The following is a 16,936-nucleotide window of genomic DNA, read 5'->3' as shown; positions in this document are numbered from 1 at the left end:
TGTAGACACAAAGAATTGAAGGGGAAGGGAGGAAGCCGAGCTGGATCAAAGTCAGTCTGGCCTGGAGGAGTTGAAATGGCCTCTAAGGAGGAAGATGAAGACTTGATGAGCCCCCGGGATCAACAGGATTGTTTTCCAGTGGAACACCCGGAGGAGAAAACAGAAGGACAGAGTGTGGCAAATCCTGGAGATGTTTCTGAAGGAAGTGGGATGAGCAACCATGTTGGCCTGCTGAAAAATGAAGAGAAAACATTGCACCAGAAAGATGTGCCAGGGATGAAGGAAAGGCCTCCCTCTCAACCTGGGCATGCTCTGTTCCCAGCTTCTCAACGCTGGGATGATTTATTTTTGACCTCCATTGAAAAGGCGGTCAACACTTATCCAGGCAAATGGATGTCCCAGCTCATCCCAGCCCTCAAAGACGAACGAGAAGCATTGGAGGACAAGGAGATTGGAGACTATGGGAAAGTGAAGGCAGCCATCTTGCGGGTGGATGCAATCAGCACCGAAGTCCAGCGGCAGCATTTCCGACGGTTCTTATACCGAGAAGCTGATGGTCCCCGGGAAGCCTGCAGCCGTCTGTGGTTCTTGTGCCACCGGTGGCTGAAGCCGGAGAGGCACACCAAGGAGCAGATCCTGGAGCTGCTGATCCTGGAGCAGTTCCTGGCCATCTTGCCCTCGGAGATCCAGGGCTGGGTCAAAGATGGCTGCCCTGAGACCTGTGCCCAGGCAGTGACTCTGGCTGAAGATTTCCTCCTGAGCCAACAAGAGGCTGAGAGACCGACGCAGCAGGTAATAGATTTTCAGAAGAATAGTTTTGTTCTGCAGAGTTTGTTCTGCTTGTGCACAATGTCCCAACCTTAAAACATTGGAAGGTTGGGATAGGATTCTCTCAATGTCTGTTGAGATTCTCAGTCAGCTAGCTCATAGTTATCCCAAAGATGCTTTTTCAAGAGGCAGCTTGATTTTCTTTGTTTTTCCTTGAAGACGTTTCGCTTCTCATCCGAGAAGCTTCTTCAGCTCTGACTGGATGGTGGGGGAAATGGAAGGATTTATACTTCTTGCAGACAGCTGGTCAGTTGCATTCTTTTAGAGAGTCGTTGAGGCCATTTGGGGGTCTAATCCGTGTCGTCAGGGTCACCAGAGTGGGTGCAAATGGGTGTGGAGCCTTTCTGAAAATTGAACAGCCCTCTCAACGAAGGGGGAGGGATGCGACATCATCTATCTTCAGTCTACAACAGAATTCCTTTCAAAAAAGGGTCTACACACATTTGCACTACTCAGGTGATCTTGTTGACACAGATACACCTCCAGGCGGCCTCAACAAATGTTGCCGCATCCCATGGTCTCGTGAACGTGGTTTGGGATCTTCCCAGGGGACATCCAAAAAAGTCAATGGGGAAGCCAGCAATTGGGAAGGTTGAAAAGCATAATCAGATCAGATCAGATAAGATAAAAGGTAAAGGTAAAGGTTCCTCCGCACATGCGTGCTAGGCGTTTCCAACTCTAGGGGCCGGTGCTCATCTCCGTTTCAAAGACGAAGAGCCAGCGCTTGTCCGAGGACGTCTCCGTGGTCATGTGGCTGGCATGACTAGACGCCAAAGGCGCACGGAACGCTGTTACCTTCCCACCGTAGTGGTCCCTATTTTTCTACTTGCATTTTTACGTGCTTTCGAACTGCTAGGTTGGCAGAAGCTGGGACAGGTAACAGGCGCTCACTCTGTTATGTGGCACTCGGGATTCGACCGTCCAAACTGCCGACCTTCTGATTGACAAGCTCAGCGTCTTAACCCACTGAGCCACTGCGTCCCTCAAGATAAGATAACCTTTACAGACATGGTGATTTAGCTTAGCGACTGTGGTAAAAAGGCCATAAAATTGGGCACAGTCATGTATTGCCTTCCTTAACAACTGTATCACTTAACCATAAGTTTCCGGTCCCCTTTGCAATCATATGTCAAGGACCTCTTATACTGTATCTCTTGATCAGTTTTTTTTTAAAAAACAAAACAAAAAAACCACCAAAATATTAAGACGTGGACTTCAGCTCCCAGCATTCCCTAGCCAGCGTGCTGGCTAAGGAATCTCCTGGGAGTTGAAGCCCACGTATCTGAAAAGTTGCCAAGTTGGAGAAATATTGCTCTAGATGAGAGTTCCCCAACCTTTCTAGCTCTGCGGACTGGCGGAGCGGGCGGGGGGGGGGAAGGAGAAGAGAGGATGGTTTCGTGCAAATGGCCAGCAAGGGTGCGTGCCGCACAGCTCCATTTGTGCGAGTGACATGCACCCGCTCGGCAGCTGCTTGCGCAAGTGGGGATATGCGTCCGTGTTTGTGTGTGTGTGTGCGTGTGCGCTCACACCTGCCATTTCCGTGGTCTGTTGCAAACCCCTGCGGCCCAAAGGTTGGGGACCCCTGCTCTAGATGATATTTCAGTTAGGAATAAAATACGTGTAATAGATCACAACTGCGGTACTCTTCAAGTCAGCACTGTTCTCATCCTTGAATGGGATTTTTTTTTCCTGCTTCTTCCAGGTGCCTGAATTATTTGAGGAGACGGGAATGAGCTCTCCCAAGGCCAGTGGGCAAACCTTGTCAGACACTGAGCAGAGTCAACTGTGTTTGGAGGTTAAAAAGGAGCGGCCTCTGGAGGATTCCTCTTTAGGTGAGGCATCACTGATCTAATGTTCAGAGTTCCTCAAAGGGCATCCGTTCATCTCAGAACCTTTTGACAGGAGATTCCCCTGCGTCCAAATTCCATTTTACTCATTTAGGCTGGGAGTGTCTTCCCCTTGAGAGTGATTATGCCAATTAACAATAGTCCAATCCAATCCAAGGTAAGCTTTGGGAGTAAACAAAGGTGTTCTGTACCAGCCAACTACCGGCCCTGCAGAAAAGGCAGGGAAGACCCCTTTACAAAAAGGCAAGAGGCTGGAACTAAGCCTGCCAAATTTATGGACACAAAAGCAAACAGAGCAAAAACAAGACACGAACCATGAAACAGGAGCTATTCAAACGGTTGCCTTCAGCAAACCAGCCCTCCCACGCATTCCCCTTTTAAACAGCTCAGGGCGTGGCTTCTCTCTGCCTCCTTCCGAGGTGCCCCATTGCCTTCCTCTGTTTACTCCTGATTGACTGCCTCCTGCGTCGGGCGTCCTTGAACAGGGCCAGCTGTGGGTCATCTTCATCCACGCTGTCAGGCTCACACAGCTGGGCCTGCGTAGTGACCAGATGGGAGAGGCCTGGCTGAGGGCTCTGCGAAGCCTCAGGGCTGTCCTCTGCAGGCTCTCCAACACCCCCCTCCTCCTCTGAATCGTCCGACCCAACTGCCGAACCCACAGGCTGACCCTGAATCACAACAAAAGGCCTCAGAAAGCAGACAGGAAAAATGGCAAGCCGAAGAAGTCTAGCCGGAGTTCTCACTTGGAGACGCAACGGAACAGGCTCAAATTATCCTACTCGGGATAGTAACGTGGTGGGAAGACCTCGCTCTGTTCCGAGGTCCATAAGCATGGGAGGACAACCAGCACCAAGCAGGATGGACTCGTTTACGGGTGTTGATGAGGGCACGATTGGAAGAGCCGAAGGATCAGGTTGAGGGAGAAGATCATAGAGGGCATCTTTCTGTGTGCTCGCTAAGAGTCAACACCAGTCTGATGGCACATAATTAAAGGTAAAGGTTCCCCCGCACATGCGTGCTGGTCGTTTCCGACTCTAGGGGCTGGTGCTCATCTCCGTTTCAAAGCCGAAGAGCCAGCGTTTGTCCGAGGACGTCTCCGTGGTCATGTGGCCGGCATGACTAGACGCCAAAGGTGCATAGAACGCTGTTACCTTCCCACCATAGTGGTCCCTATTTTTCTACTTGCATTTTTACGTGCTTTCGAACTGCTAGGTTGGCAGAAGCTGGGACGAGTAACAGGCGCTCACTCTGCTACGGGGCACTCGGGATTCGACCCGCCAAACTGCCGACCTTATGATCGACAAGCTCAGCGTCCTAACCCACTGAGCCACCGCGTCACTGGCACATAATTAGCCAACCGGCTTTTGCAAGAATAGTGTCTCCCTGAAAAAAGAGAGGTTTGAGGCATCTTTAATGTTGATTTTATTATTCACATTGTCAGTGATAACTGGTGCCGCTATCACCCCTGTAATTGAGTCCACCTCCTTCGCTGCTGGGCCCCCCCCCACCCCTTTTCTCTTTCCTTCCACCTTTCCCATAATCACAGTTGGGAAATCAATCCATCCACCTTAGAAAATGCGTAGACCAAATTACTTGAGATGCAGGCTCAGATGATCCTACTAATTGAAAGGATGCTTTGCAGCTTTGAAACGATTTTAAAATGATGTTTGATTTTGCTGACTCGATTCGTGGAGCCCTGGTGGCACAGTGGTTAGGATGCAGGATTGCAGGCTAACTCTGCCCACAGCCTGAAGTTCAGTTCCTACCAGCTCACCATTGACTCAGCCTTCCATTCTTCCAAGGTCGGTAAAATGAGGAGCCAGATTTTGAGGGCAATATGCTGACACTGTAAACCACTTAGACTGTGCTGTAAAGCACTATTGGGGGGTGGGTCTAAGGCTAAGTGCTACTGCTGTTTCTTCATTGGCCCATTTTTTTAAAAAAAATCCCATTTATATCCCGCCCTTCTCCGAAGACTCAGGGCGGCTTACAATTTAAAGCACAAATCAATGTGCTTAGCAATAGCCTTCATTCTATGTATATGCCTGCTTATTAGGGCTTTTGCCCCCCCCCCAAACGGCATTATTACAAAGTCAGCTTATTGCCCCCAACAATCTGGGTACTCATTTTACCTACCTCGGAAGGATGGAAGGCTGAGTCAACCTTGAGCCTGCTGGGACTCGAACCTGCACTAATTGCAGGCAGCTGGTGTTACTTAAGGAGGCATTAGCCCACTGCTCCACCAAGGCTCCATTTGATTTTAAAGAACATACCTCTGAACAAACCTAGAATGAATCATATAGTGAAATATGTGAATGACACGGCAGTGGTGGGTCTTATCCGGGACGACAGTGAAGATGCTTATAGGGAAGAGGTAAAGGCTTTGGTGGACTGGTGCAATATAAGTAACCTGGTTCTGAATGTGAATAAAACGAAGGAGATCACTGTAGATTTCAGAAAGAGCCAGCATAGCCATACTCCACTCAGTATCAAGGATCCAGCTGTAGAGGTGGCCAACAGGATGAAGTATCTGGGGGTGCAGATAATAACAATCTGAATTGGTCTCTCCACACGTCACCCGTAGTGAATCGTGCAAAACAGCATCTGCATTTCCTGCGTTGGATGAGGAGAGCACATTTTTCTCCTTCTGTCCTGGCCACTTTTTACAGAGGCCCGATGGGGACCATTTTAACAAACTGCATCACTGTCTAGTTTGATGGCAGCAGTGCCTCAGACAGAAAGTCCATACAGAGAGTGGTAAGGACAGCCGGGAAGATCATAGGCACCTCGCTCCCTGGTATTCAGGATGCTGCTTATAAGTGCTATGTGTTTAGAGCTCAAAGCATTGTTAGAGACCCCACACACCCACTTTACAGTCTGTTCCTGTTGCTCCCCTCTGGGAGGAGGTTTTGAAGTATTTCTAGTAGGATTACCTGATTCTGTAATAGCTTTTTCTCTATGCCATCCGTCTGGTAAACTCGCAAGATTTGTTTTTCTCGCCATGTATACGTATACATCTGAACTAAACTGTTGTTTCTCTGTGTGTATGTGAATATATGCATAATTTATTTTATTTATTTTTGTTATGTTTATGCAGTATATATTGGAGGTGGTTACCCTTTGAGAGCTGAATGCAATGAAATTCATTTTAATGTATGCTGATTAGTGTAGATTTAAAGTGACAAATTTATTCTATTCTACAATATTCTATTCTATTCTATTGTCTATTCTATTCTGTTCTGTTCTGTTCTGTTCTATTGTACTTTATTCTACTCTATTTTACTCTATTCTATTCTACTCTATTCTACTCTGTTCTATTCTATTCTACAATATTCTATTCTATTCTATTCTATTCTATTCTATTCTATTCTATTCTATTCTATTCTATTCTATTCTATTCTATTCTATTCTATTCTATTCTACTCTTTATTCTACTTTATCCTATTCTACTCTATTTATTCTATTCTATTCTACTTTATTCTATTCTACTCTAGTCTATTCTAAACAATTTTATACTAATTTTGCCCCAATTTATTGGGATTTCTTTTAGATGATCTCTGCACGAGTAAAAACGATGCTGGGATTCCCCAGCTGGCAAAGAGAGATCCTGAGTTGTCGCACGAGATATCCGAGGGAGGCACTGTGGACGCCTTTCCTGTTTCAGATGAGCGAGGAGCCATCTCTGAAAGTCAGCAGAAGCCAGAACATGCTGGCTTGAGAAAGCTTCCAAGGAAGAGGGCTCAAAACTCTGTTTCTTTGGTGGAGGCTTACAAAAATCTCACTGTCACCCCAATGGGAAAGAAAAATGATGATGACGAACCAGCTGTCAAGATCATTGTACACAAAGAAACTTTCATCCCGGCTTCCGATCACGCAGGAGAAAAAGTCCACAAATGCTTGGCCTGCGGGAAGTGTTTCAGTCTTCGTTCGCGCCTGATCGTCCACGAGAGAACCCACACGGGCGAGAAACCTTACACGTGTTCGGAGTGCGGACGGAGCTTCAGCGTCAGCTCCAGTCTCATCGCTCACCGGAGAACCCATACGGGCGAGAAGCCCTACAAGTGTTCCCATTGCGCAAAGAGTTTCAGCGTGAAGTCCGGGCTGATCGCTCACGAGCGGACCCACACGGGAGAGAAGCCCTACAAATGCTTGTACTGCAGCAAAAGCTTCCGCCGCAATTCGGGTCTCGTGAGCCACCAGCGGATCCACACGGGAGATAAGCCCTACCAGTGCTCGGTGTGCGAGAAAAGCTTCAGCGACATCTCCAACCTCATTACCCACCACCGGATCCACACGGGAGAAAAACCCTACAAGTGTTTGGAGTGCGGGAAGAGCTTCAGCCAGAGCTCCTACCTCAACAGCCACCAGAGAATCCACACGGGGGAAAAGCCATACGAGTGCGCCGAGTGCGGGAAGACCTTCAGTGTCAGCTCTCGGCTCCGGAAGCACCAAAGGAGCCACACCGGAGAAAGACCTTTTGTCTGCTTGGACTGCGGGAAAACTTTCAGCGAGAGCTCAGATCTCCTGGCCCACGAGAGGGCACACACGGGAGAGAAGCCCTATCGCTGCTCCTTTTGCGGGAAGAGTTTTCTCCGCAGCTCCGAGGTAGTGAGCCACGAGAGAATCCACACGGGCGAAAAACCGTACCAGTGCGGGGAGTGTGGGAAAAGCTTTAGCGTCAGCTCGCGCCTGAGCGCGCACCGGAGGATTCACACGGGGGAAAAGCCATTCCAGTGCATGGTGTGCGAGAGAAGCTTCAGTTACAAATCCCACCTCATTACTCACCAGAGAATCCATACTGGGGAAAAACCATTCCAGTGCTCCGTTTGCGGGAAAAGTTTCCGGGGCAGTTCCAGCCTAGTGGCCCACGAGCGGACTCACACCGGAGAAAAGCCATACCGGTGTCTGGACTGTGGGAAAAGCTTTACTCAAAGCTCAAACCTCATTAGTCATCAGCGAATCCACACGGAAGGGAACTCTTGAGAGCTCCCTCAGATGGACCGCTGTGGATTCTCAGTGGTATCTCGCTGTTCCGAAGGAGAAACCGGTTCTCCGGTATTTCGCCGGCAGCTCCACCTCTTGTCAAGAAGGGGTGTATTCTCAGCAATTGTGCAATAACAAAGGGTTTTCTCTCCGAACACTGATGTTACGACAAACCGACCACGGTGTGTATGTGTGTGTATGCCCATCAATCCATCCAGACCAGGGGTAGGCAACCTTGGCTCTTTTATGACTCTTGGACTTCAACTCCCAGAATTCCTGACCCAGCATGGCTCAGCTTGGAAACCTCTCCCTTTCCCCTCAGCATGGCTGGCTCAGGAATTCTGGGAGTTGAAGTCCACGAGTCATAAAAGAGCCAAGGTTGCCTACCCCTGATCCAGACCAAAATATGGGAGGTTTGGGGAGGTGCTGATGGTACGATGCCTGGAGAGTTGACCAGAGGGGTAAATAGACGATCACCCCTTCTCTTCAGAATCCACTTTGGATCTACCCTGCAGGGCTGGTGGATCTTTGTCCAGAAGGCGGGAATCTGCCAGGTGTGGAATAGAACAGAAGTGTCTACAAAGGAGGACTTCCATTTTCTTTTTTTTTTCCTTTTTTTTAAATGATCTGAGATCTGACTGGTTGGCTTTTTAGTTCCTGGAGAACCTGTAAGAACTAGATGAGGAAATTCTATTTAGAACAGGAGGGAATTCTATTTTACGGGAAGTCAACTAGCACCCAATCTCATGTTTGAAGTCAAGGGCCAACTTTCCCCCCCCCCCCCACGCAGGTTCATCATCTTAGGCTTGATATCTAAATTACAGAATTATTTGGGGAGAGGGGTTTTATATCCCCACAATTCCGTTCCCCCCCCCCAAATAAAATAAAATAAAATAAAATAAAAATTAAGGGCTCTTGATTTTAGAAAGTTTAGACAGATTGATTTGGCTTACTTAACCGGCCTATCTGTAGCTTCGGTTCTCCGGAGAAAAGGAGGGAGAGGAACTGGGGGATGTATTGGAGGTATTTCAATAACGGTTTTCTACTAACAAAAAGGGGGGGTTTCTGGGACTCGCACTCCCAAAGGTTCAAGCTCTGCACGTTTGACTGCCAGGGTGATTTAAGTGACTCACTACGGTTGTTAAATGAATCACGTGGTCGTTAAATCGTTAAGCTTCCCCCCCCCCACACACACACACTGCCTGTCCGAAGCCCCCTGGGAAGTCAGTAAATGGCAATCGCACAGACCCTGGCACAGCGGCCATGTTTACCACGTGCCAGTTGTCAAATGCCTGCATTCTGATTCAGCTAGCAGGCCAAGGCCTCATGTTGTTAGCTGCGAAGTCGTGTCCGACCCATCGCGACCCTATGGACAATGTTCCTCCAGGCCTTCCTGTCCTCTACCATCTTTTGGAGTCCATTTAAGCTCACGCCTGCTGCTTCAGTGACTCCATCCAGCCACCTCATTCTCTGTCGTCCCCTTCTTCTATTGCCCTCGATCTTTCCCAGCATTAGGCTCTTCTCCAGTGAGTCCTTCCTTCTCATTAGGTGGCCAAAGTATTTGAGTTTTAGCTTCAGGATCTGGCCTTCTAAAGAGCAGTCAGGATTGATCTCCTCTAGGACCGACCGGTTTGATCGCCTTGCAGTCCAAGGGACTCGCAGGAGTCTTCTCCAGCACCATAGCTCAAAGGCCTCAATTCTTTGGCGCTCATAATTGGTTTCAAAGTAACAGAAAATACTGGTAGCTCAGGTTTGAGATTTTGGCAGTGGTTTGCTGTTCAAGCTTTCGCTTCAACGTGGTTTCTGAACGTTTCGTTACCAAAACTTGGTAACATCAGCAGCAGAGTTTAATTGCATTAATCCTCCTTAGCTTGCAAATGTCTTCCTGTGCAGGTGTGGTCAGTTGGTCCTGCGGTTGGTTATTCGTTTGGAGCTATGTTTGAATTCTGAGCCGCTGATTGGTTCTCTTGTTGGAGCTATATTTAAATTCTGAGCAGCTGATTGGTTCTCTTCTTGGAGCTATATTTAAATTCTGAGCCGCTGATTGGTTCTCTTCTTGGAGCTATATTTAAATTCTGAGCAGCTGATTGGTTCTCTTCTTGGAGCTATATTTAAATTCTGAGCAGCTGATTGGTTCTCTTCTTGGAGCTATATTTAAATTCTGAGCCGCTGATTGGTTCTCTTCTTGGAGCTATATTTAAATTCTGAGCAGCTGATTGGTTCTCTTCTTGGAGCTATATTTAAATTCTGAGCAGCTGATGGGTTCTCTTCTTGGAGCTATATTTAAATTCTGAGCAGCTGATTGGCTCTCTTCTTCGAGCTATACTTAAATTCTGAGCAGCTGATGGGTTCTCTTCTTGGAGCTATACTTAAAATTCTGAGCAGCTGATGGGTTCTCTTGGAGCTATATTTAAATTCTGAGCAGCTGATTGGTTCTCTTGTGGATTGGTAGTTCCAACAGTTGAACTACCAATCCACAAGAGAACCAATCAGCTGCTCAGAATTTAAACGTAGCTCCAAACGAATAACCAACCGCTCGACCAACTGACCACACTGGCACACAAGACATTCATAAGCTAAGGAGGGTAATATAATTAAACTCTGCTGCTGATGTTACCTAGTTTGGTAGCAAAACGTCGAGTAACTGTACTGAAAGAAGCTTGGGACACCAAACCACTGCCTCATAACTGGTGTTATGGGGAACAGTGGTTGCTGGTTGGATTACAGAAACAGAATATACAGAAGAACAGAGTTGGAAGGGGCCTTGGAGGTCATCTAGTCCAACCCCCTGCTCAAGCAGGAGACCCTATACCATTTCTGACAAGGGGCTGTCCAGTCTCTTCTTGAAAGCCTCCAGTGATGGAGCACCCACAACTTCTGAAGGTAAGGGGTTCCATTAGTTCAGGGGTGTCAAACTCCATTTCATTGAGGGCCGCATCAGCATTGTGGTTGCCCTCAGGGGGCCGGGTGTGTGTGGCCTACTGGGTGGGCGTGGCTAAAGTGTGTATGGCCTACTGGGTGGGCGTGGCCAGCTCTACATCGTTCGCATCAAGGGTGCCTATGGGGGCCTGGGCAGGAGTGGGACAGATCTGAGGGTCTCTGGCAGAAGGAGGGTCTCTGGGCCAGGGCCAAGGCAGTGGGGGCCGTTCCCTCACTGTTTCCAGGATGGCTTCGCGGGCCACATGAAACCACTTCGCAGGCCAGATCTGGCCCCCGGGCCTTGTGTTTGACATGTCTGCATTAGTTGATTGTTCGCACTGTCGGAACATTTCTCCTTATTTCTAGGTTGAATCTCCTTGATCGGTTTCTATCCATTGTTCCTTGTCTGGCCTTTGGGTGCTTTGGAAAATAGGTTGACCCCCCCCCCCTCTTCTTTGTGACAGCCCCTAATATATTGGAACACTGCTCTCCTGTCACCGCAGGTCCTTCTCTTCATTAAACCAGACATACCCAATGCCTGCAACTGTTATGTTTTAGCCTCCAGGCCCTTAATCATCTTTGTTGCTCTTCTCTGCACTCTTTTTTCTAGAGTCTCAACATCTTTTCTGTAGTGTGGGGACCCAAACTGGATGCAGTAATTTAGGTGTAGCCTTGTTGTTGTTGTTAGTTGCGAAGTCGTGTCCGACCCATCGCGACCCTATGGACAATGTTCCTCCAGGCCTTCCTGTCCTCTACCATCTTCTGGAGTCCATTTAAGCTCACACCTACTCCTTCAGTGACTCCATCCAGCCACCTCATTCTCTGTCGTCCCCTTCTTCTCTTGCCCTCAACCTTTCCCAGCATTAGGCTCTTCTCCAGTGAGTCCTTCCTTCTCATTAGGTGGCCAAAGTATTTGAGTTTCAGCTTCAGGATCTGGCCTTGTAAAGAGCAGTCAGGGTTGATCTCCTCTAGGACTGACCGGTTTGATCGCCTTGCAGTCCAAGGAACTCGCAGGAGTCTTCTCCAGCACCATAGTTCAAAGGCTTCAATTCTTTGGCGCTCAGCCTTTCTTATGGTCCAGCTTTCACTGCCATACATTGCAACTGGGAAGACCATAGCCTTGACTATACACACTTTTGTTGACAGGGTGATGTCTCTGCTTTTTAGTGTGCTGTCTAGATTTGCCATGGCTTTCCTCCCAAGGAGCAAGCGTCTTTTAATTTCTTGGCTGCAGTCCCCATCTGCAGTGATCTTGGAGCCCAGGAAAATAAAATCTGTCACTACCTCCATTTCTTCCCCATCTATTTGCCAGGAATTGAGAGGGCCGGATGCCATGATCTTGGTTTTTTTAATGTTTAGTTCCAAACCAAGTTTTTCCACTCTCCTTCTTCACTCGCAACAAGAGGCTCTTTAGTTCCTCTTCACTTTCTGCCATTAGAGTGGTATCATCTGCATATCTTAGGTTGTTGATGTTTCTTCCGGCAATCTTAATTCCAACTTTTGATTCATCTAGCCCTGCCTTTCTCATGATGTGCTCTGCATATAAGTTAAATAGGCAAGGCAACAGTATACAGCCTTGCCGGACTCCTTTCCCAATTTTGAACCAATCAGTGGTTCCGTGTCCAGTTCTCACTGTTGCTTCTTGGCCCGCATATAGGTTTCTCAAGAGACAAATAAGATGGTCTGGTATGCCCATCTCTTTAAGGACTTGCCAGAGTTTGTTATGATCCACACAATCAAAGGCTTTAGCATAGTCAATGAAGCAGAAGTAGATGTTTTTCTGGAACTCTCTAGCTTTCTCCATGATCCAGCGTATGTTAGCAATTTGATCTCTAGTTCCTCTGCCTCTTCGAAATCCTCCCTGTACTTCTGGTAGTTCTCGATCCACATACTGCTGGAGTCTAGCTTGTAGAATTTTAAGCATAACTTTACTAGCATGAGAAATGAGTGCAATGGTGCGATAGTTTGAACATTCTTTGGCACTGCCTTTCTTTGGAATTGGAATGTAAACTGATCTTTTCCAATCCTGTGGCCACTGTTGAGTTTTCCAAATTTGCTGGCAAATTGAGTGTAGCACTTTTACTGCATCATCTTTTAAGATTTTGAATTTGATTTTGAATAAGGTGTAGCCTTACTAAGGCTTTATAGAGTTGTACCTTAAGGAACGCGGTGGCTCAGTGGGTTAGAACGCTGAGCTTGTCGATCAGAAGATCGGCAGTTTGGCGGGTCGAATCCCGAGTGCCGCGTAGCAGAGTGAGCGCCTTTTACTTGTCCCAGCTTCTGCCAACCTAGCAGTTCGAAAGCACGTAAAAATGCAAGTAGAAAAATAGGGACCACTACGGTGGGAAGGTAACGGCGTTCCGTGCACCTTTGGCGTCTAGTCATGCCGGCCACATGACCACGGAGACGTCCTCGGACAAGCGCTGGCTCTTCGGCTTTGAAACGGAGATGAGCACCGGCCCCTAGAGTCGGAAACGACTAGCACGCATGTGCAGGGGAACCTTTACCTTTACCTTAATTCAGTCCCTCTGTTAATGCATTTTAGGATTCACACACCATTTCATGTGTGGATTGCTTTTTGCCACAGTTGAAAGACCAAAGCAAAAATGGTCTTTTAGATGAGGAAAGGAACCGTCAGAAATTATTTGGCCGATGCTTGTGGAATTTCCCTATTTTGGCTGTTGTTTGATGTCTCTCTGGCCAGGCGTCAGTGAGAAACCAGCCTTTTCTCGCTAAAAATCACCTTTCACCCAGGCAAATTCTTGAAGTCAAATACTTGATAAGATCATTTTTTTTACTACTGGTACAGGCAGCCCTTGACTTGCAATCATTCCTTTAGTGACTATTCAAAGGTACAACAGCACTGAAAAATGTGACTTACGACTGTTTTTTTTAGCATCCCCATGGTCACGTCAAAATTCAGATGCTTGGCAACTGGCTCATATTTATGACAATTGTAGTATCCCAAAGTCATGGGCCCTCACCAACCTCCATCATTTGGAAACCACCTCGATTTAAGACCAATCAGCAGTCAGGACACTTGGCTATAAAAACAGCCTCTGCTCAGTTGTCTGATGTTTGCATAGCAGGTCGCTCAGCTTCTGAAGATGCCAGCCATAATTCCTGGCAAAATGTTAAAAAAATGTGTTCCCTAGAGACCATAGTGTCAACATCCATCTCAAGAATCCAAATAAAATTCCAGGTTCATTCCGGTTCTGAAAAGCTTACTGTTTATTGAATACACTGCATGGTTATGTCAAAGCAAAACCATGATTCGTAGACTTAAAACAGTAATTTTCCCAGCCAAATCCCCAATGTCTTTAACGTAATCCATACCACCAAGTTCACTTTGTTATGGGAACCGTCTGCTTCAAATCCACACCTGTTCTGGTGTCCTTGACAAGGCTTCAGGTTCCCACGGTCTTCAGCTGAATCGAAGAAGTTTTGTTTCTCCTTCTTACCCATTTGAAAGTAACGCCTCCCCCCCCCCATTAATCTAAAAGCAAGTTGAAACGCAGAGGCCTGTAGCTGCCAAAGTTTCATCCTTGACGTAGTTCCTGAACTCTGAAGCTTTGATGCTGCCTTATCCATGGTTTATTCAACGGTCAAAAAGTCAAGATGGTGGCTACAGTGGGGCAATCAAACCTTGGAGCAGCTGTGGCTGGTTGGCTCATATCCCTGTGGAAGGAATAAGTAAAGTAGGCTGACATTGCATTACAATATTTGGGGACTCACAGTATTGCTTTTGATTTTTGTCGCTGACTGATTATATTTTTAACAGTGGTTAAAGATACAGTGGCATGGGGGGGGGGGGAAAGTGACTTGCAACCAGTCCTCCAAAGTTATGAGTATTGCACCATCCTTGTGGTCATGTGATCACAATTTGAGTGCCTGGCAATTGGCTGACATTTCTGACATCTGTGTTCTGCGGTAACACGATTGGCGATTGGTGGCCGTCCCACTTCCCAAGAAGCAGAAGTCGGTGAGGAAGCTGATGATTTGCTTAACGACTGCAGTGATTTGCTTCGTAACTGGCAAAAAAGGTTGTCAGGTCAAGAGCGTTCATGTGATACCTCACTTAATAACCGCTTCAGTCCCAGTTATGGTCGTAAGTCAAGGATAACTATGTGCCTCAGACTTGGTACGTTGGCCTACACCTTTGCAGAAGCAGGTCTTCTGTTTCTCTCTGACTGGAATCATGACATGCAGGCAGTCCTCACCTTAGGACCAGAATTGAGCCTAAAATTTATGTTGCTAAGTGAGACATTTGTTAACTTGAGTTTTGCCCCATCTTACTATTTTTCTTGCCAGGTTTGTTAAGTGAATCACTGCAATTCTTAAATTAGTTATTAAGTGAATCCGGCTTTCCCCATTCACTTCACTCGTCCTAGGAGGTCGCAAAAAAGGGGATCATGTGACCCTGGGACACTGTGACCGTTATAAATGTGAGTCAGTTCTCAAGCGTCCAAATATAAATATAAAAGGGGATGCTGCAATGGTCATAAGTGTGGAAAATGGTCATAAGTCACTTTTTCAGTGCCGTTGTAGCTTTGAACTGTTGTAAGTCAAGGACTACCTGTATTGTTGAGCCAGAACAGTGGTTAGTTTGGTTTGATCTTGGCCCATTGTACAAAATCAGCCAATTACAGGTAGTCCTCGTCTTACAACAGCTCATTTAGTGACCGTTCAAGGTCACAACATCACTGAAAAAAGTGACTTAATGACAGTTTTTCACACATATGACCGTTGCGGCATCCCCATGGTCACGTGATCAAAATTAAGATGCTTAGCAACTGACTCATATTTATGACGTGTCCAGGGGTCATCTGTTCCCCTTTTGTGACCTTCTGAGCAGGAAAAATCAAAGGGATTCATTTAACAACCATGTTACTAACTGAACAACTGCAGTGATTCACTTAACAACCGTGGCAAGAAATGTGGTAAAAATGGGGCAAAACCTGCATAACAACTGTCTCGCTTACCGATGGAAATTTTGGGCTGAATTGTCCTTAAGTTGATCACCTGTACATAATGTGAAGCTAGCTTCCGGTATTTTCCTCCTGAACAATTCCAAATACTTCTTGGTGTTTGGATTAAAAAAAAAAAAAGACAAAGCATATTTTTAATATTTAAATCAAGGAGCAAATCTTAGGTCCTTTTTTTTAAAAAATGTGGAGACGAAGAAGAAAAAGAAAGTCTTGGTTTGAAAAATAAAATCCTTACAGGTTCTAGAGGTATGGTTTAAACGTGAGATATTAAATTACATTCCATGTGCAACTTGGAAGTCCAATTTGATTTGATTTCTCCCAACTGGTGGGGGGGAGGGGGCACTTTTACTTCCACCCCTGTATTGAAAGCTACTCTTAATTTTGGAAGTAGTAACCCAGCCCTATTAAAAGCGAAGGATCTGGCTTTGTCCAGTTAAGAGGTCTCCAAAATAAAAAATAAAAAAATGTCATTTGCAATACCATCTACTTTATGGTGCTTGTGGTTTTTTGACACCTGACGTTTTCATTTGCGAAGTACGTTTCTGTCTTCCGTTGAGGGGGGAAAAAAATATGTCAGAAATGTGGTTTGTCAGCTGGAGGTGGAGATTGGGCTCAGTCGGATGGAAGAAAGACTTTGTGGTGGGGATCATGAGGCCTGTGTTCTTTAAGGTTATGGGGTCTCCATTACAAGGCAGGAGTCTTGATGTCTGTCCGGCTTAGTGGTCTATACATCAGGGGTCTCCAGACTTGGCAATCAGCCAGCATGGAATTCTGGGAGTTGAAGTCCATAAGTCTTAGTTGCCAAGTTTTGAGGGCCCTGGTCTATATTGTCCTGTATGACACCTCTTGGTTCTGTTCCTGGAGTTTTCTAAAAACAACCATGTGACCTGAGTAACTCAAGCTTAGTTTTATGTTTTTATGACTGGACTTTTTCCCACCTCCCTTTCTGCAATGCATTCAAAAATTTGATTTTGTGTTGATGAATGAATCGATGCCACATCCCTTAGAGCAGGGGTCTTCAAACTTGGCCCTTTTATGACTTGTGGACTTCAACTCCCAGAATTCCTCAGCCAGGCACTTTTGCCCCACTGGCATGCCTGGCTGAGGAATTCTGGGAGTTGAAGTCCACAAGTCATAAAAGGGCCAAGTTTGAAGACCCCTGCCTTAGAGCCATCTCCAGTCCCCTTTAGGAAAGACTTATTTTAAAAGTATTTTGCTTGGTAAATGGCAAAAAAAACCCCAACCCACTGCTTCTAGAAGGCTTGTTTATTTTGGGGAATCCTAGGATGATGTTATAGGGACGCGGTGGCTCAGTGGGTTAAGACGCTGAGCTTGTCGATCAGAAGGTTGGCAGTTTGGCGGGTCGAATCC

General features: G+C 46.6%; 2 protein-coding genes across 2 annotated transcripts in view; both read left to right on the top strand.

Moving 5' to 3' along the window:
* Positions 1-16,936, top strand: part of LOC308661151 (uncharacterized protein) — a 180,297-nt gene that overhangs the window by 29,051 nt on the left and 134,310 nt on the right. The gene's annotated exons all lie outside the window — the stretch shown is intronic.
* Positions 76-8,507, top strand: LOC308663012 (uncharacterized protein; the record flags this gene model as incomplete). The annotated part of the gene is made up of 3 exons (XM_081319156.1): positions 76-792; positions 2,531-2,660; positions 6,226-8,507. 3 exons carry the CDS (start codon positions 76-78, stop codon positions 7,656-7,658), a joined length of 2,280 nt encoding a protein of 759 aa, XP_081175282.1. The 3' UTR covers positions 7,659-8,507.

This window comes from Vipera berus, assembly GCF_964194415.1.
Source record: "Vipera berus genome assembly, chromosome: 2".
NCBI lineage: Eukaryota > Metazoa > Chordata > Lepidosauria > Squamata > Viperidae > Vipera > Vipera berus.
This window is presented reverse-complemented; position numbering and strand designations above follow the sequence as displayed.